Source organism: Lynx rufus, unplaced genomic scaffold (genome assembly GCF_022079265.1).
Source record: "Lynx rufus isolate CCGP_SWC_20201006 ecotype Redwood Valley unplaced genomic scaffold, mLynRuf1.p SCAF_4, whole genome shotgun sequence".
In the NCBI taxonomy this organism is placed as follows: Eukaryota; Metazoa; Chordata; class Mammalia; order Carnivora; family Felidae; genus Lynx; species Lynx rufus.
The window spans coordinates 110,242,639-110,266,631 of NW_025814856.1; the positions used below are offsets into that span (position 1 = coordinate 110,242,639).

At 39.6% G+C, this 23,993-nt stretch overlaps 1 protein-coding gene across 1 annotated transcript in view; it reads left to right on the forward strand.

The window, feature by feature from the left end:
- The first annotated feature begins 2,957 nt into the window (after window positions 1-2,957).
- The window catches only part of TSPAN13 (tetraspanin 13), a 31,851-nt gene continuing 10,815 nt past the window's right edge, over window positions 2,958-23,993 (forward strand). The window contains exon 1 of the mRNA XM_047096258.1: window positions 2,958-3,186. Within this exon, the coding sequence (XP_046952214.1) occupies window positions 3,124-3,186 (63 nt within the window). The 5' untranslated portion in view covers window positions 2,958-3,123. The remainder of the gene's footprint in view (window positions 3,187-23,993) is intronic.

Here is a 23,993-nt window from a genome sequence, read left to right on the forward strand (position 1 = left end):
TGATCCAGCTGTTAACCACTTTCTTATATTTGGGGAAGATCTGTGAACCTTGAGATAGTTGGGGAAGGAGTGCTCTTCTCTGACCACAGACTTTGAAACTTGTAACCCCTGTACTAAGTGAAGGTTCATGGGTTAAATCTGGCAAGCAATCATAGACTCACTCTGTAGCTGGAGCCCCCTGGATTATACACTGTCACACCAGTTCACACATGGGCAATAAAACGTGGTTAAAAGATCACCTCATTTCTCTTTGTCCCTCTCTATGCAGTCTTCTTTCTACAGCCAACCCACACAAGATAATGGCAACTGTGAACTTTTCTTCCTAAGACTGTCTTATTACTTCCTAGATTTTCGTTCTTTTAGATGTCTTTAGGTCTTCAATTCTCTGACAGTTTTCGTTGTTGTTGTTGTTGTTGTTTTGTTTTGTTTTAAACTGTGAATTTGTAACATATCTGGCTCATTCTTATTGGGATGGAAACAAGTGGTCTTTTATAAATCCTAAGGAGAAATTCATCATGTTCACTACCTCCCACCCTCCTCCCAATTTGCAGTAGTTCCTTGGTTTTCCCCATCAAAGCCCATAAATCCTATGAGGCAATGCTTCTACCACTACAGCTCTTGCCCGGCTTCTGTAATTGTTCCCTAAATTCCCCTTTAGACTTCAGGAAAATCATAACTACCCATTCTTGCTAGAGCTGAGCTACTCCATTATTTTTTCTTGGCTTCCTTTAACTTTGTCCACGCTTTAAAAAATAATCTCTTTATTAAACTCTTTTCAATTATGCTATTTGAATGAACTATATCCTTCCTGCTGGACCCCTAACCAATAGGTGGCATTTCGTTGAGATAAAGAAAGAGATTCAGCCCACAGGGAGATAGTAGAAGATATTATGAAGGAGACAAAAAAAGAGTTGCCATGACTGGGGGGAGCAATGAAGTGGTACAATATTGGTGGCCTCCAGGAATGAGAAGTGGATGAACCGATCTCCTCGCTCGGACTTCTTTAGTAAGTTTTTGGCTTTTACAGTGGAAGGCTGAGCAGCATTGTATTGTTTGGGTTGGATGGTCATTTTCTAGAGTGATTTTTTGGAATACTTCGGGGTGTGCAGAAAAGATTAATGTGGAATACAAAAGCAAAAGAATCAACGGAGCCTTCTTGGTGTGGTGGGATTTGGGGAAGTAAGGAGAGCTTAGAAGACAGAGCAGGAAATTCCAAGAACACTAACTATTTCAACTAATTGCAGTGTTCTACTTAACATATGTTTTAGGGCCACCTGGGTGGTTCAGTGGGTTAAGCGTGGGACTCTTGATTTTGGCTCAGGTCATGATCCCAGCATTCCATTTGTGAGTGCTGACAGCATGGGGCCTGCTTTGGATCCTCTCCCTCTCCTTCTGCTCCCCTCTAAAAAATAAATAAACTTAAAAAAATCCATATATTTAGCATTTGCTATCACATAATTTACTGAATTATATGAACCTTTAGGTTCCATATAAATATCTGAACATTTCTTTATAAGAACCTGTTTTGGTAGATGGTACTATGAAACAACCAAGCCTTTACTGGCTTAGCTTAGGTGCCTGGAACACAGTAGGCATTAGAAAACTATTAGTCTTGGGGTGGCTGGGTGGCTCAGTCAATTAAGTATCTGACTTCAGATCAGGTCGTCTGTGGGTTCCAGCCCTGCCTTAGGCTCTGTGCTGACAGCTCAGAGCCTGGAGCCTGTTTCAGATTCTGTGTCTCCCTCTCTCTGCACCTCCCCTGCTTGTGCTCTCTCTCTTTTTTTTTTTTTTTAATTTTTTTTAATTTTTTTTTTTAACGTTTATTTATTTTTGAGACAGAGAGACAGAGCATGAACAGGGGAGGGGCAGAGAGAGAGGGAGACACAGAATCCGAAACAGGCTCCAGGCTCTGAGCTGTCAGCACAGAGCCCGACGCGGGGCTCAAACTCACGGACCATGAGACCATGACCTGAGCCGAAGTCGGACGCTTAACCGACCGAGCCACCCAGGCGCCCCTCTCTCTTTCAAAAATAAATAAACATTAAAAGAAAAAAGCCTATTAGATCTACTAATACTGGCCTACACTTATTGAGCACTTACTTTGTGCCAGGCACTGTGCAAAAAAGTGCTTAACATAATATCTCAATTTATAGGTGAGAAATCTGAGGATACAAGATGCATTTCCGCAGTAGACAGTCAATAAAGTGATAATGGACTGACTTGAAGTGAAGACTGTATCATTTAAATATTTTTCACAATTCTTATTTGGGAAAAAAAGAAAAATTTATTGATATTTAGTATTGAAAGACAAAAATAATCTCTCCTGATTTTCTCTGGCATGCACGTATTCATAGTTTATCAGTATTTGCAAATTCCTGTAGGATAAATTTGACGTGACAGGAGTCACATTTATGGGCCATGTACTGTACCTACTTTCCTAGAGAAGCCGAGAATTCGCTCTCTCCTTTTATTCCTTCCCTTATTTCCTTCCTTTTATTTCCCCCCACTTCATTCTCTCTTTTAAATCATTCACATTCGTTTATTTATTTCTCCATTTATTCCTGCCTTCCTTCAAACAAGGCCAGGTGCTTAATTTAAAAATCTCATTCAAAATGGTGCCACGTCATCCACCAGGGCCAAGAACCGAGAGGTGCTGTCATATTTCTCCCTGCCAGCGTGGATCTCCGTCGAGCCCCGCCCTCTTCTCCTCACCTGCTCCCCAGGAAACGACAGGGAGGCCGCTGTCACACGGTCTAGCCTCGAGCTAGGTCCCCTACGGCCTCCACCCCCTCCCCCTCGGCCCCGGGCCGTCTAGCCTCTCCCGGCTGCCGGCAGGCGGAGCGCATTTATTTGCATATTTCTACCTTTGTTCCCTGCCGGCGGCCAATCAGCGCGCGGGGCGAGGCGGGGGTGCTGGGCGGGGCTCGGGCTCAGGCTCCAGCTGCTGCGGCCGCAGGTTCCAGAGCGGGTTCGAGCCGCGGCGGGCGCGCAGCGCACTGCAGCCGCAGCCCAGGCCTCCCACCCCGGCCTCGGCCAGGCCTTAAAGGCAAGGACAAAGAGACTGTGCCGGAGGCTCCGCCCGAGCCTCGTTTACCTGCGGTTTCGGCAACCACAGGCTCCAAGATGGTTTGCGGGGGCTTCGCGTGTTCCAAGAACTGCCTGTGCGCTCTCAACCTGCTGTACACAGTGAGTACCCTGAACCGGTTCCTCCCCGCCTGCGGGCTTTGCACCTGCTCGGTTGCTCCTTGGTTCCCCTGCCTGACCAGCGACTCTGACTTCATTCCGCACCCCTTCCCGTCTTCCCACGCTCTGCGCGCCCCTGACCTCACCATCACTCCCCGCCGGAGACCAGGAGCCGGCTCTTGTCGCAGTCTCTTCCTTTCCCTCATTGTGAAGCCGCCGTCTTTCTGGCTCACTGGCCGCGTCTCTGCCACATTGCTCTACCCCGCCCCCTCACCCACCGCCTTGTTTTTCTGTCGTTTGACCAGACCTTTCCACTTTCCCATCCCTATCCCTTCTGATACTCGCTCCTGGCTTCCAACCCCGTCTGGGGCGGGTTTGGAGGCGGGAGAGCAGCCTCAGGTTTGAGGACAGTTTTGCAAAAATAGCGTGATCTGAAACTGACAAGGCGGCATATGGATGGTGTGCATCTTGGTTAGCTCTCCGTGCTCTTGTGATTTAAATTGAGGTCACCGAGTAGGTTCACAGGATATCCGCAGCTTCCGAAGTTTGTTTCGTGCTTACATAAAGGGATGCCTTTTTTTTTTTTTTGTCAGTTTGTTCATACTGGATGCTTTTTCCATGTGGTCTCCCGATTTATTAATATCCTAACTCCATTTTAAGCAAAATCCTCCAGTAAATAAGCAAGCCTCCAACCAAGTCATTCCTTTCTCTGCTAATAAGCTTGGGCCTTTTAGTTTTAATGGTGCAGTCTACCTCTGTGATTTTTGAGGTGCAATTCTGGGCGAATGGAGAATGGGAGAGCAGTTGCCGTTTATTGATTGCCTATCACAGCCCAGGTCTTCATTCATGATTTCATTCCTCATTCTGACAGCCATCTGAGGCAAGGGGCATTGTGTAAATCTTAAACATAAGATAACAGACCAAAAAGGGTTTTAATAAGTTGGCAAGTCAGGAATAGAACCTATGCTGTGAGATCCAGATCTTTCCAAAGGCTTCTCTCCCAGGTGGAAGAAACTTCCTCTTCTGTCATCATCCCTCCATCATAGTCTATCTCCCTTCTATAAATACACCTGCTGGTTTGCAGCACCCACCCTGAAAACAAACCCAGTTCTCCTGTATTAGCAGCAAGCTAGGCCATCTGTGCAAGCTTAGGTTACATCCTAGGAATGGAGAGGCTGCCTTGTGGTCACCAACAGGAGAGAGAGGCTGGATTGGTTTACCATTAATGTTCCTTTGTACATGAACATGCTTGCAAAGCTTTGAAGGCAAGACAGTGGAATCAAGTATGCTTTTCTGGTTAGTTAGTAGGAATCTAATCAACATGGTCACAGATAGTAGACTCGGGAGAAAAATTGTAAAACACCTGGTGATTCAGCTCCTTGTAATTGGAGAACCATGTCAAGTTTCAGACCAAAATTCACCTTTGTCTTGCTTGAAGCATGCTTATCTTATTGACTGTATATTAAGTAAGTGCTGACCAATTCTCCAGGTATTTTCTTTTCTTAGCATGAATGGCCTGCTATTCAAATTCATCATTTTGTGCCCTGACTTTCGCCCTCTCCCCATGATTTGGTCACCTGTTCCCCAGACACTTAGTCTTATAATATCTGCTTACACACAGTAGAAAGTCTACTTTGCATGCTTACTTGGCTGTGGGGTCTATATAAATTAATGTGCAATCTATGTATGTATATCTATATCTGTATATCTATACACACATATATATGTATAATATATATTATATATACATGTTAAAAGACAGGTTATTTTTAAGTCTAGTTGTTTTCAAGATATGTCATTTTTGGTTGTATTTAGTGTGTATCAGGAAAGCAAGGAGAAAGGTGATCTAAAGGAACATTTTAAGATTTTTATATCTATTCCAACTTATTGGCCTTCAGAATGCATTCTATTGATTTTTAATAGTTATGTAGTAAACCTTAATTAGAAGTCACAAGGCTATATAATAGTTAGCACCCTATTAAATCCTAGACTTTTTAGATAAAACGGGTATTTCTTAAGATGAATTAGCGTCTACTCTTTATGCATTGTGAACAAGCTTAAGTAAGTTCAGCAGTTTAAATTGGAGGTGAATGAGACTTACAAGTTGGACCAGGTCTTAAATAGATGCCGACAGTAGCCACTACTATTATTTAGATTCCATATCTTCCTTGGAATATTTTAAGATGAGAAATGTGAAGTAGTTAGGATTGAGGATTGAGGTTGAGGGTGGATTGAGGGTGAAGGATTGAGGGTGAAGACTGAGGAGACATTTCCTTCTAAGGTGGAACTAGGTGGACCTTTCATAGGTTCCAATCCCACCAGGGTAACTACCTCTAAAATAGGCGCAAAGTTGCAGGATGAGTCTGAGATCATTCCTGAAAGTGTTAGTAAGATCAGGATTGCATACGGGAGTGGCAGGTGTAAAGGCCATGGCCTGCTTTTGTGTTGAAGCGTTTTCTTGAGGAACTTAGGACTCTACAAGCCCAACTGTCCACATGCTCAAGTGGCCTGCTGGTGAGCCTAAATTGAGAGCAGAATTCATGATCAGACCAGAATGCATGTCACTAAAATAGCTTGGAAGGAACTTCCCCTGAACCTGTCTTGGACTTCTGATCACTAGCCAACGGAACAACAGTTGATTTTTGTTGTTATTTATGGTTGGGTCATTTTAAATCAATAGGATCCCTAGCCTTGAATAAGTTTAAGTTAGTGTAGTGAATATAAACTGTTTATAGATATGGTAGGAAGAGGAGAAGCCGAGTTCTCTTCCCTGCATTTTCATGGTGTTATGAGAAAAAGAAAGGCTTGCTTCAGAACTTCGTATTAAAGTAATTGAACATTTCTTCACTCAGTAAATATTTATTTATTTATTTATAACAGGCACTGTTCTCAGCCTGGGAAGACAGCAGTGAACCAAACTGGGCTTTAAAATTAATGCGCTTTGTGAAGCCTCTTTTTTTAAAATGTACTTTTTTTCCGTATGACCTCAGGAGCTTTGTTCAGTGAATAAATTTGCCTCGTGTATATCCCACTGAGAACATTGAGAGGTAATAAACACATACAAAGGCAAATACCAATTCTTTGAAAACAGGATCTAATTGGGATTCGTGAAGTGGGAAAACTAAATGTGATATAAGGGAGGGACTGACGTTAGCTCACGTAAAATTTAGGACTAGGAGACATCTTTGTGGATTAGAGAAGTGGGAAGGGAAGAAGCTGTAATAGAGTCAGGGGAAACATAGAAAGAGTGTGAAACTTTTTCATACTGCTTAGGATATAAATGCAAATGAGAGCTACTTTGGGAAAATGGTCTATTTTGTTTTTCATGGTTTATTAGAAAATAATTTTGGTTGGAAATGTTCTGACAAATCATGAAAAACAACTTTTTTAAATTATAAGGGGCGCCTGGGTGGCTTGGTCAGTTGAGCGTCCAACTCAGCTCAAGTCATGATCTCGGGGTTCTTGACTTTGAGGCCCACTTCCGGCTGGGCTTGCTGCTGCTGACAGTGCAGATCTCGCTTCTGTTCCTCTTTCCCCCTGTCTCTACCCCTCCCCCGCTTATGCACTCAAAAGTAAATAATTAAAAAAATATATAAAATTATACTTCTGATTTATGGGGAATTTTCAGAATATGAAATAAATGTTATACTAAAATATGTTAACATTTATAAGATTTATAATTTATCTCCCTGTGCTTCCTAAACAGAGAAGAAGAGGCTTGAAGGAGTTGTGCTAATTTTCAATATATATATAATATATTATATATAAAATACACATGCACATGTATGAATAGTTTTAATTGAGAATGTAAAGAACATAAATAACTAATCTTAAAATGAGAAATGTCATTTCAGGAGTTTGTTTCTTTTTCCATATTCATTCTTTAAATTCTTTCCAAGTTTGTTTTATTGATTTCTTTTATTTTTTGCAATTTTTTTCCCCTATACCTTTGGTTGCTTTGGGAAAAATCTCCATACAGCATCAAAAATTATACTGATTTACATCCATTCTAAGACCTTGAATTACAATGATTTACCTCTTTCTCTCTCGGAAATTGGATTGTCTTAAAATAGATAAAACATACCATATTTATAGATAAAAAATATATCTATACAGTCTATAGGGAGAAAAAGAATTGGATTCAGGACGAGAACTTAAGTCTAAATACCAACTCTACAACTTGCTTGGAATTTATCGTTGGGCAAACAGCTCACTTTATTTGAGCTTCAGTTTTTCCATTTATAAACTGGTGATGATATTTTTCACTCTTCCCAATGAGTTTTTAGGATAAAATGGAAAAATGTGGGCAAACGCTTTGGATGTACTACAGAAAGCCAAAAAAAAAAAAAAAAAAAAGTTGTTTCAGCCTCAAGTGGAAAAAGTTTATTTTAAATTTCTGAATTACAAACCTGCGTGTGATGATGAAAATATTTTTAGGTTATTGGGGTTTCTAACACTTAAGGGTAGTTAGTGTTGACTCAAGCAGACTCTATGGAGGCATGAGTTCGTGGCCTGAAAATAGTAATGTTAATCTTTCAGTTGTAGGGAAAAAATGATGGAAGCACAGTAGGTGTAAATATGGAATGATTAACCTGTGTATTTATTTATTTTTTTTTTAGTCACTCTGGTCATTAGGGTGCTGGAAAACTATAATTTTGTTCAGTCTTAACTCTAAAATAAATGCCACCAGCACTGCAGCCAAAGAAAAACCTATGTATTGCTGTTACTTTCAAATGATGACACTTGTCATTTTTCAAAATTCGGAGCGTCAGTTTTCAAATTATTCTTGTTTCATATTTTAATGTATGGTTAGGTGTATGTGATTTTTCCCTGTGTTCCTGTTCATACTGCTGAATGAATTTAAAATGGTTACGTGGTTGCTGAATATTTTCTTGCGTTTTGAATTTAAAAATGATTCACTGTTGACAAAACCTGAGATTTTTCACATGATGCTGTTGTGCTGATATTTATAGTCTGCCTTTGTGCCAAATGCGTTTGTAAAATTTCCCAACTTTCGATTTAAAAATGGTAACCCAAATGTGCTATTTATGCCATTTCTCACTTGAAGTGAGGTTATTGACTTTCGTAAAGTTTAACAACATGAGTCAAGAGGCATTGCAAAAAAAGAAACAATTCATTTTGGGAAAAATTGCATTTCAGCCCAAATTTGAAAAGTGAGATTTGAGTATGTCAGTGGCTTGATTTACACACAGTTTTAAGTGGTTTAAAAATGGGCTATTATCACTTCGAACACATTTGGATTACTGGTGAATGCAGGTTAGGTTTAGATACTCTTCCTTCACCTGAATTTATCCTCCCAATTATTTTATGGCTGTGAAATGAATGACCCAAACCCATTTGTGATAATAGAGGAAAACTCTTAGTTAAATCAACCCAAATTCTTTAACACGCCATTCAAGATCTTTCCCCACCCACCCCTCCTGTCTGCATCCCTTTACATATTTCAGCCACACAGAATTCCCCACACAAAATGCCCTTTGTTGCCTTTCTATCTTTGCTGATCCCCTGCCCTCAACCTATAGTACCTTGCCCTGTCTTTGTAAAGTTACTCGAATAAAGCCTCATTTCTTTTCAAAGGCGTTGTTTCCTTAAATTTTTCCTTGGGTATCTTAATACTTGAGTGCCACTCCAGACTAATTCAGTCAGATCCAGGAGAGAGGGAAGGCATGTGATTATTTTTTTAAACCTTTTTAAAACTTCCTACCTAATTCTAAATTACACTGAAGGCTGAGAGTCAGTAATGTAAGATTTTGTTTTACTCTGTCTTTGCCCTTGACCATACCTACTCTCCATATTGTAGATTGCTTTGTGTTTGCTATTTACCCCAGCTAACCATTAACCGTTTGTTGTTGTTGTTGTTGTTGTTGGCAGAGCTCATCGCTTGCCCTTTGTTGGATCCTTCAGTGTGTAGCATTTTCTTTTTTTAAAACACAGAGGCTATACTCTTCAAATACTTCTTGAATCAAATTGAGAGAATTGGCTGCCCCCTTTTCACCAGGAGTAAAACATACCTAATGAAAACTTCATAAAAATGATAATTTGATCAAAATTAAATCTAGAAGACAGCCAAATATTTTAAAACGTGGAAGTTAGCATTGGGTTACAAAATAATATTAAGTAGGCATTACATTTATATATCCAATGTAGAATCTAATGTGTTTCTTGAAATACTCTTTTTTCCTCTACTGTTGACCAACATTTCATATACTTCTACTCAGGTTTTCCTGTAACGTTTCCCATGAACAAATCCACTTCCTCTAAAATTGGACTGTGAATCATAGTTGGCTAGGGATTTCACATTACTAGTCTAATATACTGTTAGTCTAATATAAATACAAGATGAAACCAAATAATTTTCTTTCCTTTATTCATTCCAATAATAAATACCGACTGAGCATCAAGAGCAGTGAACAAAACAAACCAAAATGTGCTGCCTTTATTGGTCTTTTATTTATGGGACAAAATTAGATGATAAATAAGTAAATACATTATATATCTTATGAGAAGGTAGGCAGGTGCTGTGGAGAAAAATGGAGTAAGAGGAATGAAGAGTGGTGAGGCAGTGGATAGGTAGGGGAGGATAAGTACATATTTAATATATGGCCAGGAGAGTAAAGATTTGAAAGTGATGAAACACAAATAGGAAATAGGAAGTGATGAAAGTGATGAAAGACAAAGAGGAAAAGTGTTTCAGATGGATGGAACTTTGAAAAAGATCCACTAAGAGGAGTATTCCTGGTTTATGTAAGGGACAGAGACGAGTCCATTGTGACTGAGACAGAATGAGCCAGGTGTGGAGTGGTACAGGATGTGAGTCAGAGAAGGTCTGAGGTGAAGATTGTGAAGGGCCTTGAGAACCCTGGAAGGATGAGAGCTTTTATGCAGAATGAAATGGGCAGCCATTGGTAGCTTTGGGCCTGATTTTCATTTAAAAGATTGTCTGGCTACTGAATTGGGAATAGATGATAGAGGGCAACAATGGAAGCAGTGAGATCATATATAAGGTTACTGCAGTAATTCAGGCGAGAGGTGTACCAGTATAATATCAATGGAACAACATTATTTTCTGATGGTTTGGAATGAGGTGTGAGAGAAAGAGAGGGGTCATGGATTGCTGATGATTTATGGCTTAAGCCACTGTCAAGATGGATCTTCTATTAATAGGAATGGAAAGACTGTGGGTGGAGAAAGCTTTGGGAGGAAAATAAGGGGTTCAGTATTAGATATGATTGGCCAATCAGATACCCAAATGGAGATGTCAGGTAGCAGTTAGACTACCAACGGTGCAGTTCAGGGGAGAAAAGTAGCTGGAAGTTTAAATCCTGGGAGCCATCAACATAGAGAATGGTAGTTAGAGATTATATTGGATGACGTCCACAAGTTAGTGAGGTTAGAGGGAGAATAGCACTTATCTGTGGATTGATCCAGGGGCACTCCTAGTAAGAGTTTCAGGAGCCAGGAAAGAAGCCAGAAAAGGTAAGAGGAAAACCTGGTAGAGGTTGGTGTCCTAGAAACCAAGTGCAAATCTTTTTAAGGAGCTAGAATTGAACATCTGTGTCAAATGCTGTTAAGTAAGATGAGGACTAAGACTTGATTCTAGAATTGATCAGTGGAATCATTGGCAAGAGCAATTGCCCTCCTCCTTTTCATATGATCAACTCTGTACCTCTCAGCAGTATGGGCAAGGTCCTAATCACTTTTCCTTTCCTGGGTGCCCAACACAGCCTTGACATATAGTTGACATTTAGTTAATTGAATGAAGGAGTCAGTGCAGGGCTCTTGCTTCCATAACTCTATTTCTTGTCTCCCAGAACTGCTCCAGAGAAGGAAGGGGTAGGATACAGTTGGAACTTGGTTGGCAGCCATGAGCACCGCCTCAAACTGTGATCCTTGGAACATGATAAGTCAGGATCCCTTACTTTTGATACCTTCTATATCATTTCTTAGCAGATATTATATAATAAGTATATGTTATTTTGTGCCTGGTAAGTATAAAATCTGCTTGGCACCAGGGAGAACATAAGGAAGAAAAATATGTGACAAATGCACTTCAGGCTTCTTTGTGTCATTTGAAGAATGAAAATGACACAAAGAACTGAGGTCTTGGCTTCAACACTAAATGTCTGGGTATTTAGCAATATCTAGATTATTTATAGAATCTTCAGATTTCTATCCAGATGTTTGGCATGGTAGAAACACATGCTTGATCATCCATAGTTGAGTTGTTCTTCAGTTTTCCACATTAGGCAGAAGTTCAGAGGGAGAATTGAGCATTCAAGTGTAATTGCTCATTGTGAATGTTGAAGCATGTACAGGGAAGACAGTCTGGGGCCTTTGCTTTCTTTATATGTCTGGGTGGGGGGTACATTTTGGTGGTATAGTCCCTCTGAACCTTATTACTGTTTTGAATTTCTTATCCTCTGCTACCATCACAACCTCTCCCCTGTTTTAGTGCTGACAAACCATTTTTGAATAATTTAACTACAGAATCGAATCCAGTTCTTTTCAAATGTTCTATCTTCCTTTTTCATCCTTAAAGCAGTTCACTTACATAGAATTCAGATGCTAAAAAAATGCAGAAGTAACTAGAAATATTTTGGAAACAATTCACATTTTTCTTTGCATCTCATTTTGAAATGTGGATATTTGATGAAACAATGAAAATCTTTTTTATAGCTTATATAGAGAAAGGATAATCTGGAACATCATTAAGCTAAATTTCTTTCTCCCAAATATTGTATTGGTTAGGGACTAAGCATTTGCCTGTCCTTAAAACATAATGAGTGCTATCATGAGCTCTTTCTCATTCAGCAGTGTATTTTAAGTACCTCTTCTGTACCAGGCACTTAGCCAGGTGCTAGGAATATCAGAAAAACATGTGCCTTGCTTGTGTGGCACTTAAAGTATAGAAGGCTCATTGGAAGAATTGGAAGTATGGCTGGAGGTGGGGAATAGTGGCCAATGAATTACCTCCAGTGGTAATTCAGGCTCTGCACATCCTTGGATTTGTTCGCCTGGGATTTGGACTTTATTCTAAGATGAGAGGCAAAAGATAGCTGGCCTGAGAATGGCCTGATATTGCTGGCTTTAAAAAAGGACCAAAGACCACGGTATTAGCAATAGGTAATAGAAACCCAGCTACTGCTGCTTAAAATAGTAAGCTTTGTTATTTTCATGTAGTAAGATGTCCAGAAGCAGGTAGTCCAGAGCAGGGGCACAATTCAAGGATCTTATCAGGCATCAGTCTTCAATGTTTTCCTGCCCTACCATCCTTGGCATGTAACTTTCTTCCTTTTCACCAAGTTACATCAGCAACTCCAGGCATTATGATTTGTTCCATTCCAGAACAAGAATGATACCGTAAAATGCTTTTCCTTGGAAAGGTGTATCTTTTTTTGAGACAATTTTATTGAGGTATTATTTACATATCATGAGCTGCCCATATTTACAGTATAGAGTTGATAAGTTTTGAAATATATCTGTGAACCCATTGCTACATTCAAGACCTTGAACATATCTATTACCCCTCACAGTTTGCTTATCCTCCTTTGTAATCCCTCTCTCCTGCTGCACAGCCCCTGCTCCCCATGTGCAAGCAACCACTCACCTGCTCAGTAGTAAAATTTAGGCTGGAGTTAAATTTGGTAATTCTCGAGAGCGTGTTTGCACAAAGAAGATGCTGTGGACATTTTTCTGGATCATTGATTTAGCTTCTTGTTTTGTCCTTAGAGTAAAGAGTTTTTGGGAGGGAGGTGTTTTCAGCTAAAAAGGAAGGGCTCATTTTTTTTAAAAGCCTACATTCAAGGTGAATGATTTAGTCTATGTAGGGAAAGTGGTCTCAATTGTGAAGGCAAAGTCTCTACAAGTATAGAGGTATGAAAAAACTTATGATAAACATTTGCAAGATGAAGCTTGTATTAACCAGAATTCTTGATGGGTTATAGATGAGCTTTAAAGACTACGTTGATGAGAGAGCACAAATTCTTGAAATAATACATAGAATTGGGACATCCAGTAGTTGGATTGTCAAGTATGGCTTGACCAAGGGGATCAGAAAAGGTCAGAACTCTCTTGCTCCTTTTATCTACTTCTCAGCTCAGCTTGCTTACATTCTTTTTGAAGATCTTACCATGTGCCAAGATGGCCACTGGCAGAATCAATTTTAATTGTGCTTGTAACTTACTGTGCCGGAGAAACTAATTTTTTTTTTCTTTCAATATCCCTATTGGTTTATGGACCCATCCCATGGACCAGTAACTGTGGACAGGAGGATGAACAACCACGGTTGATAGGCCTATGTTGTGTGTCTCTGCCACCGGTACTGGTCAGATGGAGCCAGTGAAATACTATAATTAAGAGGTTTACAAGGGGTGGGGCACCTGAGTGTCTCAGTCAGTTAAGTGGCCAACTTCGGCTCAGGTCATGATCTCACTGGTTCATGAGTTAAAGCTCCATGTTGGGCTCTGTGCTGCAAGCTTGGAGCCTGGAGCCTCTTTCAGATTCTGTGTCTCCCTCTCTCTGCTCCTCCCCCACTCACACTCTGTCTCTCTCAAAAATGAACAAACATTAAAAAAAAAAAAAAAGGTTTACAAGGGATGAATGTGCTGGCTTATAAAGGCAACATGTGTCCATTACAGAGGTCATGCCTCTTCTGAGCAGTAATTTGGTTCTTCTATTCCTAATTCCAGAATATTCTAGCAGCTCCCTCATTCGAAAAGCTTAGTGTTTTGTTTTAGTACTTCAACACAAACCTAAGCTAGATTATAAAGAACATTATACACAATGTATTTTTTTCCTTGTTCTGTAATGGCATTGCATGTATCCAGAAGTGTACAAGTACACGTTTATTAGTGTTAAACAATTTTACCTGCTGCAGTGATGTTGAAGATAGACTTTTTACTCTTCCCCTCTACTCTGGGCGATGCACTGTGTGCTTTTGTGTGAAAGTAGGCCTATGTGACAACATTTCTAGGTTGGGTAAAAGGAAAATAGAAAGCACAAAATGAACAAGCTACCATTTGGTGGTTAACTAATAGAAAAATCCTGTGAGTAGAAGACTTCCCTGTTCTTTTATACATGGCTGTGCAGTCAGGTCTCATAAAGAGTAAGCTAAAGAGATACTGTACAAACCCGTAACGATCTGGCTACAAGGCAAGAAGTACATCTTATGCAGTATAATACTGTCTTCAGTATTATATTTGAGTGTTAATAATTACCTAAATATAATGCTAGGCACTGTGATATGGAGAAAAAAATGCACCAAGCAGAAAGCTCTGCTCTGTGTCGTTGGGCGTGTGACTTAGCCATTCTGATTTATCACCTCTAAGGAAGGGGATATGTCACTGGCCAGGTAGCTTTGTGCCTCACTGTTCTGTGAGTTTGTGCTGTCTTGTGAGCCCTGGTTGAGAATTGCTTTCCCTTCCGCTAGCACCCTCCTGTTGCTTCCTTCCTCACAATCCATCCCTGTGTGAACTACTGTTTTTCCCACCACCTCCTCGTTTTAGGACTTGGTTGGGGAAGTAATGCCAGTTGTAGATACTTTTATAATCTTGCTTTGGTGTGGCTTTTCCATTATAGCTCGTCTAATCTCTCTTCTAGAAGCTCTTTTTATGTGATGTACTTTTCTTTGTTTTAAAGAGAAAACAGGAAGGGTTGGTGCTTCCTGCTCATAAAAACATTGCTATTGCGGAGTTAACGGATCCATAATCTGTTTTTATCAGTACTCTGTCTCCCATGCGAAGGAAACTATTTGTTATAGATCTAAATTTACTTTCTATTACAATTGGTCTCATAAGGAAACTTGTTATTATTGAACAAAGGATTCTTGCAGTTTCTTTGTCTACCAAGTTCTGGTGACAAACTTAGGCTTTTTAATTATACAGTTAGAATTAATTTTATTGGAATCAATAATTTTTAGATCACTAGTTTGGAAGACTTCATCCAGTCCTATTCTCTTCAAAATTACAAACCAACCATAACATATAATTACCACTACTCAGAAATAAATTGTTGCATTACTATCTTTAAAGGGCTTCTTTTCAGTAAGTCAAAAAAATGCTTATAAGCAAGTCTAATTAAAGCCATATCATAAACCTTTGGGTGCTATTTCTAAGTAAAAAAATTGTGTATATTGAGGGCTTTGTGTTACAATGTGTTAGAAACACCAGCCACACAGAACAAAACATTTATATTGTTTTCAATTATTTTATTAAAAAAAAAAAAACAACGGGCGCCTGGGTGGCTCAGTCCGTTGAGTGTCCGACTTTGGCTCAGGTCATGATCTCACGGTCCGTGAGTTGGAGCCCTACATCGGGCTCTGTGCTGTCAGCTCGGAGCCTGCTTCGGATTCTGTGTTTCCTTCTCTCTCTGCCCTTCCCCTGCTTGTGCTCTGTCTCTCAAAAATAATAAATGTAAAAAAAAAAAAAATTAAAACAAACAAACGTATTTTGGGGGTTATCAGAAAATTGACTAGCCCAATTAAGTTTATGTTTGGACAAAGTATAGTCATAACTGCAAAGTTTGTTTTGGATTGGACAGTTAAATCTATGGTCTCTTCCGTCTTACAGATGAGGATGTATGTGTGTGTGTCAACATGCCTGTGTTTGAGAGCTGGATACAGGAAGGGGAGATAGTGTGGTGTCATTTTCACACATGAGATCATCCAAGTGTGATAGATCTAGGGTGTTGCTTTCTGTTATAAACAAGGGAAGAGTCAGCAAATTATTGGCTACTGCTTTCAAGTATATACCACCGTTGTCTTAAAGCCTTCCTTTTTCCTAAACAGAAGCAAATTACAGGATAGAATGTGGACAGTACTTGCAGGTGCACAGATGAAAATTAATGTGGAATATTTGAGAAATGAATGAGAATATCTTGATTTATATGGCTGTGTTTGAGGAATAGTGGGAACAAAGGTTTGATGAGGCAAGTTAGAACAATTTACAAAGGAAGGCACAGCAGGAGAATTGAGAATTGGTGCCCTGGTAAGAAAGGGGATGTTAGATTTTCAGAGCTCATTTAAATTAGGAAATATTTCATGTGCACAGAAAATATGGTAGACTCTTGGGAACCCAACAAGCTAATTACACAGATGCCAGTGTTTTGCCACATCTCCCACTTTTTTAGAAGTTAAGTGTACAGGGGTGCCTGGGTGGCTCAGTTGGTTAAGCGTCTGACTTTGGCTCAAGTCATGATCTCTCGGTTTGTGGGTTCGAGCCCTCCTTTGGGCTCTGTGCTGACAGCTCTGAGCCTGGAGACTGCTTAGGATTGTGTGTCTCCTTTCTCTGCCCCTCCCCCACTCTCACTCTGTGTCTCTCTCAAAAAATAAACATCAAAAAAAATAAAAAATAAATAAAGAAGTTCGGTGTTACAATACAGGTAAAGGATCACTCCATTCCCTTTCCCATTTTTCCCCTCTTGAAAGTAGTCACTGTTTTAAAATCAACATCTGTCATTTCCATCCATGTTTATATACTTATGACAATTTTAACTATTAACCACAAAGAACATACGGTGGCTTTTTATGTGTTTGAAAATTGATGAAGTGGTATGTCTTATCAGTATTTATGTAATGTGTTTCATTTCTTTTCTGTTTGAAACTTATTGATTTAATAGAAATAGATTAAAATCATTTGATTCTACTGTGTGATCACATTAGAGTTTATGAATGTCATATTCATGGTCTCTGAGGTTGTTTTCAATTTTTTACTGTGACAAACAAGACTGCAGGAAAATCCTGATGTATGATGTCTAGTTGGGGACATGGGTATTTCTCTTGGGTATTAATCTAGAAGTAGAATTGCTGGTTTAGTAAGGGGTACATTTCTTCAATTTTCCTAGGTGCTGCCAGATTGTTGTGTAAAGTGACTACAAAAATTTACACTTTGACTTAAATGAGTTCTAGACTCTCCACATCATTAGTGTCATCAGGCCTAATTTTTGCATGTGAGATGGTATCCTGTTGTTCTAATTTTTGTTTTCCTGATATATAATGTGATTTAACGTCTTCCGCGTGTTAATTGCCTTTTGGATTCTTCTTCGGTGGATTGCCTATCATTGCCTTTGGCTACTTTACAGTGTGCTTTTTGTCCTTTTAAATTGTTTTGCGGGTATTCTTTAATATTTATGTGCTGGAAATATCCTCTAGTCCTAGGCTTATTCCACAGTTGTCTGGTGTTTTTTTTTTATCATGTAGAAGTTTTAAATTTTCACATCAGGTGTAGTGTGATAGGTAAGAACACAGAATCCACAGCCATACAGCCTCTGGCTTCAGATCCCCTCTTATCCCCAGTTCTGTCCCCTCTTTGCTGTGTAACCTTGGGCAAGTTACTTCACATCTCTGTGCATGACTTTCCCCATCTGGAAAATGGAGGCAACAGTATTACCTACCTCTTAGAGTACTAAGTGCTTTATGTAAAGGACTTAGAATACTTCCTTGCACATAGTAAATATTACATCAGTATAATATTTGATTTTGGGGGCGTTGTGTTTAAGAAGTTTTTCTTTAACCACAAAGTTAAAACAATTTTCTCTATTTTTTCCTAAAACTTTAAGTTTTGCGTTTTATATTTAGGGTTTAAATCTATGGTATGAGGTAGGGACTACTGCTATTTTTTGTTTGTTTGTTTTAATGGGCAGGGAATTGTCATAGGGCTATTAATTAAAGACTACTCTTTCCCTACTTATTTGGAATTCTGTCTCCTTCCAAGCCCGGACTATTGGCTTATTTAGTTTTGTGTCAATGACTTGATTTTAATTACCAAACTGTTACAGTAAGTTGTGATACTTGTTTGGATTTGTAACTTATTTGGTTTTTTTTAGTTTTATTTATTTATTTTTTTATTTTATTTTTTTTTTTCAACGTTTATTTATTTTTGGGACAGAGAGAGACAGAGCATGAACGGGGGAGGGGCAGAGAGAGGGAGACACAGAATCGGAAACAGGCTCCAGGCTCTGAGCCATCAGCCCAGAGCCTGACGCGGGGCTCGAACTCACGGACCGCGAGATCGTGACCTGGCTGAAGTCGGACGCTTAACCGACTGTGCCACCCAGGCGCCCCTTTTTAGTTTTATTTATATGTTTAATTTTACTAATTAAAAAAAAATAATAAAACTCTGATGTAGAGTCAGGCTCAGGTTTTGCAGAGTGTGGTGAAAGCAACAAAAAAGAGCCTGGGACAGTTCCTTGTAAGCACTGACAAAGTCAGGTCCATTTGCCACTAAGAGCATTTCTTATGCATAGTGCTGGTGACAGTGCAGCCGGGCTGAGAAAGAGTACAACAGCTATAGCCTTTCTACTTAAGCTTAAAAATGTTCCTAGCCCTTTGGTGACATTTATTCTTTCATGTAAATTAATGGATCATTGTATAAAGTTCTACCCAAAACAAACCTTATTGAGCTTTGACTAGAAATACATTGAATTTGTAGGCTAAATTGGAGGTGAATTGATACTTTATTATAGTCAGTGTTCCCACCCGTGAACATGTTATATTTCATTTTAGTTTTTTATGTTCTTCAATTAATTTTATAATTTTCTCCATGAAGGTCTTTAATACTTTTGGTAGATTTATTTCTGTGTACCTGATATTTGCAGGGCTATTACAGATCACCTCCGAAAAAATACATTAAAAATTTGGGGGAATGCATGAGCACACTGTTGATGTTTGTATATTGGTCCTATTTATAGCAACTTTTCTCATCTTACCAATTTTAATATTTGCAGTCTCTTGGATTTCCCATGTGGATACTCCTGTTAATATGGATGACGAGAGCTGTTTCCTTCTCATCTGTGTTCAGTGCTCAGGCTTACTCAGTTGTCTAAGATCTCCATTACAATGCTGAATAGAAGGGGTGATAGCACCTTGGTTTTGTTCCTGAATTTTGAAGGAAAGTTTCTCAGGTTTTATCATGGAGTATGATTTTTGCCTTGGGTTTTTGATGGCTATTCTTTATCAGTTAAGGAAATTTGGGAGAATTTACTCTTGTTCTCTTTCTTAGAAAATAATTTTGCTGAATGCCTGTCACCTTTTTTTTTTTCTTTTTTAATAAAGCTTTATTTATCCTTCTTATAATATGCTTCTCTTCTTCCTACTTTCTTTGACTTTGCTGTTTGGCTCTTTTTCCAGTCTCTCTTTTTAAATATGGTTTTGTTTTGTTCATATTGTTTTCATTTCTTCTTTTATCTTTTTAGTCAGTTTAAACATAATAATTTTAGGGGCACCTGGGTGGCTCAGTCAGTTAAGCCCCAACTTCGGCTCAGGTCATGATCTCACTGCTCGTGAGTTCGAGCCCTGCGTCGGGCCCTGTGCTGACAGCTCAGCCTGGAGCCTGCTTCCAATTGTGTGTCTCCCTCTCTCTCTGTCCCTCTCCTGTTCACTCTCTGTCTCTTTCTCTCAAAAATAAATAAATGTTAAAATATTAAAAAAAATAATAATAATTTTAGTCTCATTTGGTTAGTTCTAGTACCTCAACGTCTTGGGGACTCTAATTCTTCTTTTGCTGTGTCTGTTGTATCTCTCTAGTGGTAGATTTTTTTTTTTTTCTTATGTGTTTTGTGATTTTTGACAACAAAGTTTTTACTTTTTTCCCTGGGAATGGTGTGAGGGCTAGGACTTGCAGATGTTCCCCCTGAATCATTTTGAATTTGCTTCTGTGAGTTTTCCTTCCCTAAATACCATCACTGCCTGTGATGAGCTTTTATCTGGATTGCTTGGCGTGAAGCTTCCTGCACGCCTGGGTAGTGACATTGAGACTCCATACATTTAGACTACAGACTCTAAGCTTGGAGTTTCTCTTTTTTACAAAAAGCTTTTTAAAAGGACTCAAAATTGTTTGCTGTCTTCCTGGATGTGGTAGTACAGTTTCTATAACTGCTTACCCTGAAAATATAGCTTTCTGGAAGACCTCATTATGTTAGCGTCTTTAGTTTCACTTCCCAGTCCTGCCTGGTTTGAAACCCAAGTCCCTCCTCTTTAGGGACTCTTCTGATCTAGGAACTCGTTTCTATCCTTCCCATCCAGGAACACCTGCCCACCCCCTACCAGTTGTATGCTTACAGTCTGAGTTTGCATTTTCCCTTCCTTTCTGGCCTGTAGGACTTTCCCATAGTTTTTTAGTGCTCAGCTACATATTTAAACAAAATATTACAATCTTTTTCAATAATTTTTATTGAATTTCAGTCTTTTTAAAGTATTTGTAATAGGAAAGATTCTATGGTAGCTCGGTTGCCCATTATCCCAGAACCCTCTAAGGTAGGCTGAATATTATCCCTCTGTCCCCAAAGGTGTACATCCTAATCTTTGGATATGGGTTGCTATGGTACCTTACATAGCAAAGGGAACTTTGAAATGTGATTACATTAAACATGTTGAGATGGGGAGATTATTCTGGATTATCTGGGAAAGCCCTGTGTAATCACGAAGGCCCTTATAAGAGGGATGCAGGAGGCCTATCCTCAAAGAAAGAGATACGCTGAAAAAAAAAGGTTGTAGTCTGAGAGGTTTGAATATGCTGCACTGCTGGCTTTGAAGGTGGTGGAAGGAGTTACAGGCAATGGAATGCATGTGTCTTCTAGAAGGTGGAAGGGGCAAAGAAGTGAATTTGCCCCAAGAGCTTCCAGAAGGAATGCAGCCCTACTGACACTGTAATTTAGCTTAGTAAGAGCCATATTGGACTTCTGAGCTCCAGTATTGCAGCAGAATAAATTTGTGTTGTTTTAAGCGACGAGACTGGTACTAATTTGTTAAAGTGACAATAGGGAACTGATATACTTTCTTCAATGTTCTTAAAGGAGGAGTGCTTTGTATTGTTACAGGGATAGACTGACAACTATGTTAGAGACACAGAGAGTAAACTTGGTGAGGAATACTCTTGACAGAGAGCTATATAGAAGGGAGTAGGCTGTTTCTTCCCCTACTTCAAAAAAAAAAAAAAAATCAGAGCAGAGATACCCGCTAGAATGTTCTAGATAATGTTTCCAATAATAGCATAATGCCTAGCCTGAGACCTGGAATATTTTATAGATGTGATAAAGTATCCTTCTCTTTTAGTTGTGGACATTACTTTTCAAAAGGCAAAAGATTCTTATTAATGAGCCTGTAAGTTGGTAGCTGAGAGAGCAGAAGACAGTTTTCTCATTTTGCTGAGATGTTGCTGCTGTACATAAAGGATTTGGTGTGCTAGGAGGGTGCTGACAAGGATCCCTGAACACTTCACTCCAGCTGCATGGTAGGATTTCATTAGTGGTAAAATATTAGGCCGGTTTCTGTAATTGTTAAGCGAGTTGTTCCTGCCTTGTCCAGTGACAGGTGTGTGAATTGTTCCATATTAGTTCCCTAGGGCTTCTTTGATGAATTACGTACCACAGACATGGTGGCTTAAAAACATTAGACATTTATTCCCACAGTTCAGGAGACGGACGCCCAAAGTCAAGGCATCATCAGGGTTGCACTCTCTCTGAGAGCCCTGGGGGAGCATCTCTTCCTTGCCTCTTTCACCTTCAGGTGGCTGGCAGCATTCCTTGACTTGGAGCCACACCGCTCTCTGCCTCTGTCATTACGTGGCCAACTCCTCTCTGTGTCTCCCTCTGCGTCTGTCTTATAAGGATATTTGTGATGACATTTAGGGTCAACCTGATCATCCTGAATAAGCTCCTCAAGATTTTTAATTTTGTCACATAAAATAATATTCATTCTTTTGTTCTACAAAATAATATTCATAGTATGGTCATTTTTTTGGGCTTACTACCTACTCCTTTACTATTTCTTTGCAGTGTTTGGCCTCCTCTATTTATCTGGATTTTTTGGATTATTGTTATGCCCTCTGACCCATCCTATAAAAATATCTGATAAAGAGACTGTCCCATTGTAATTTTTTATTCTCTCCTACACTGACTTCTAGAGCAAGGGCCCGCAAACCACAGCTCATGGGCCACATCCATTCCACTGCCTGTTATTGTAGACTGTCAGCTAAGAATGGGTTTATATTTTCAAATGATTGAAAAAAATTAAAGGAAGAGTAATATTTTAGTGCATACAAAAATTACATGAATTTAAATTTCAGTACCTGTAAATGAAGTGTTATTGGAACACAGACCTGCTCATTCATTTGCTGATGCTTTTGTGTTACAGTAGCAGAGGTGAATAGTTGTGGTAGAGACTGTGTGATCCCCAAGGCCAGATGGTCGCTATCTGGCCCTTTACAGAGAAAATTGGCCCACCTTTGTTCTAGTAGGGCTTATTCCTGGCCTTTAGCGTATAGTGAGCACTAGTCATTTGTTACTGAGTATTTGACTTGTAAGAATTTCATCAACATAGTAAGGATTTGATATGATTCCCAAAAGGATTTTTTAAAACTAGGAGGTTAGTGGGGTGCCTGGGTGGCTCAGTCGGTTAAGCATCCGACTTCGGCTCAGGTCGTGATCTCACGGTCCATGAGTTCAAGCCCCGCGTCGGGCTCTGTGCTGACAGTTCAGAGCCTGGAGCCTGCTTCGGATTCTGTGTCTCCCTCTCTCTCTGACCCTTCCCTGTTCATGCTCTGTCTCTCTCTGTCTCAAAAATAAATACACATTAAAAAAACAATTAAAAAAAACAAACTAGGGGGTTAGAAGAAGTGTAATTATTCTATTATTCATGCTTCTGATCTTTTTGGCTCTAAGACTCAAAGAATTAGAGAGTGATAACCCCGCTTCCAAATTTAATTGAGTTAGGAAATAGGCATCATACCTAGGAACTGAAGTTGGGAAGTGTGATGGTTATTTTATGTGTCACGTCCAGGCTATGGTGCCCAAATATTTGATTGAATGCTAGTGTATCTATTGATTTGAAGGCACTTTTTAGATTTAACATTTACTCTGAATTGACTTTAAGTAAAGCAGATTACCCCATTGTGGTGGCCTCATCCAATCAGTTGGAAACCTTAAGAACAAAACCCGAGATTTCTTTCTTTTCTTCTTCTTCTTCTTTTTTTTTTTTTTTAATGTTTATTTATTTGAGAGAGACAGAGACGGCATGAGTGGCGTACAGGGCAGAGAGACAGGGAGAGAGAGAGAGAATCCCAAACAAGCTTCATACTGCCAGCACGAGTTTGATGCGGGCTCGAATTTACAAACCCCGAGAGATTATAACTTGAGCCAAAACCAAGACTCCGACACTTAACTGACTGGGCCACCCAGGCGCCCCAAGACTGAGGTTTCTTAAAGAAGACAGATTTCTGCCTCAAGACTGTATCATAGAAAGCCTGCCTGAATTATCAACCTGCTGTCCTTGTCCTACAAATTATGGACATGCTGTCCCCACAACTGCATGAGCCAATTCCTTAAAATACATCTCTATTTCTAAATATATATCCTATTGGTTCTCTTGCTCTGGCTAACCCTGACTGATACAGCAGGTTACTGTGATGTGTTGCAAATGTGGAGCATCTGAAGTGTTGGGTCCCAGGATGCAGTGAGGATGCTGAGTGTAGGCAAGGCAGAGGGCTGTCCCTTCATCAACTCCCCTCGTTCCATACCTTGTGCAAGGAAATGTGTTATATTTGGATACCATAGAGTCCGAAATAAGCTCACTGGTGATGGAGTAGAAGATTTTTTCTCAGTCCAAGATAGCCTGAGGTCCTGAGAAGATGGTAAGTGAGGTGATAAAAACAAGACAGAAGCAAACGGGCTTGCTGATAGGAGAACTGGAGAAAACAAGAGAGGGACCAAGCAACTTCCGGATGGCAAAGTTTTTGAGAATTTCTTCCTTCTTCTTCAACCTCTGAAGACAAAAGCTTTTTGTGTATAATAACTGCAGT